The sequence below is a fragment of the Eriocheir sinensis genome, chromosome 59 (assembly GCF_024679095.1).
Source record: "Eriocheir sinensis breed Jianghai 21 chromosome 59, ASM2467909v1, whole genome shotgun sequence".
In the NCBI taxonomy this organism is placed as follows: Eukaryota; Metazoa; Arthropoda; class Malacostraca; order Decapoda; family Varunidae; genus Eriocheir; species Eriocheir sinensis.
The window spans coordinates 4455770-4456974 of NC_066567.1; the positions used below are offsets into that span (position 1 = coordinate 4455770).

Below are 1205 nucleotides of genomic sequence, written 5' to 3' on the forward strand. Positions count from 1 at the left end.
AGAAGCAAAAGGAGGAAGAGAGAAAGAAGGAGAACAAGAAGGAAGAGGTGTAGCAAGAAGAGGAGGAGGAGGAGGAGGCAACACGGAAACACAATCTCCCGGTACAATATCCCTCGCGACTCGTGGATAAATCGGGACAACTTTTTAAATGCTGGAAAGGGAGTGTGTGCGGCGGCGGTGGTGGTGGTGGTGGTGGTGAGAAGGAACCATAAATCTGAGCAAATGGACTGACTTGGGGCTTGACTGCTGCTCCCCTGCCCCCCCCCCCCCTCTCTCTCTCTCTCTCTCTCTCTCTCAATTTATTCAGCATCTCTTACCTCCATTTTTGACTTTCTATCTGCTTTTTTTAATTGTATTTTCTTGGTTCCTACATTCTTTTTATTATTGATCGTCGCTATTTTCTTCATTTTAATTGGTTCATTTATTCATCCAATGCAGTTTTTTTTTTTTTTTTTTCCCTTTCCTCCCCATCTTATTCATTAGCGTCGTGCGTCCCTTCCTTCCTTCCTTCTTCCGTCCGTCAAGTTTCTTTTTCCCTCCTCGTCTTTGTTATTGGTACTCGTTCGTTTCATCAATGACGAGGGAATATTTTATGTGTTATTTTGAGTTGTAGGAATGTCATAGCAGTTGTTGTAGTGATTGTGTTACAGCAGTAGTAGCCATGTGTAGTAATAACCGTGGTAGTGGTTTAATAGTTCTAGCAGCAGTAATAGCAGTGGAAAGGAAAAGTTCGTAACATTAACACAAGTGGGCAATAACAACATTTTTATTGCTTGAGGACATAAATAACAACGACGTATATACACACGAACTGTACAGGTATCACAGAGGGCCTGCAGGGGCCGGGGCAGGGCGCGGGCAGGTCAGAGCGTCCTCATGGGCGGCGAGAACCTGAAGGAGGGGTGTTCCCTGTCCGGAGGCGGCTGGTGCTGCAGGTTGAAGTGGTGGGCGGCGGCGGCGGCCTTGGCGAGGGAGGGGTGTAGGGCGGCCAGCGACAGGTCGTAGTGAGCGGGGCGCTGCAGGGCGGGGGGGTAGAGGGGCGGCGGCAGGGCCAGGGCCAGGGCGGCGGAGTACACGTGGTGGTGCAGGCTGGGCGGCAGGCAGCAGGGGCACAGGCCGCCCCCGGGGGCGTGCTGACCCATATGAGCGACCAGGTGTGGGTGGCCCATGCCCGCCGGGGCCGGGGGTGCCGCGGGGGGGTCGGG

At 52.8% G+C, this 1205-nt stretch overlaps 1 protein-coding gene across 1 annotated transcript in view; it reads right to left on the reverse strand.

Moving 5' to 3' along the window:
• Nucleotides 1–780: 780 nt before the first annotated feature.
• The window catches only part of LOC126985414 (fork head domain-containing protein FD5-like), a 1302-nt gene continuing 877 nt past the window's right edge, over nt 781–1205 (reverse strand). The window contains exon 1 of the mRNA XM_050840254.1: nt 781–1205. This exon is cut by the window's right edge and continues 877 nt beyond it. Within this exon, the coding sequence (XP_050696211.1) occupies nt 864–1205 (342 nt within the window). The 3' untranslated portion in view covers nt 781–863.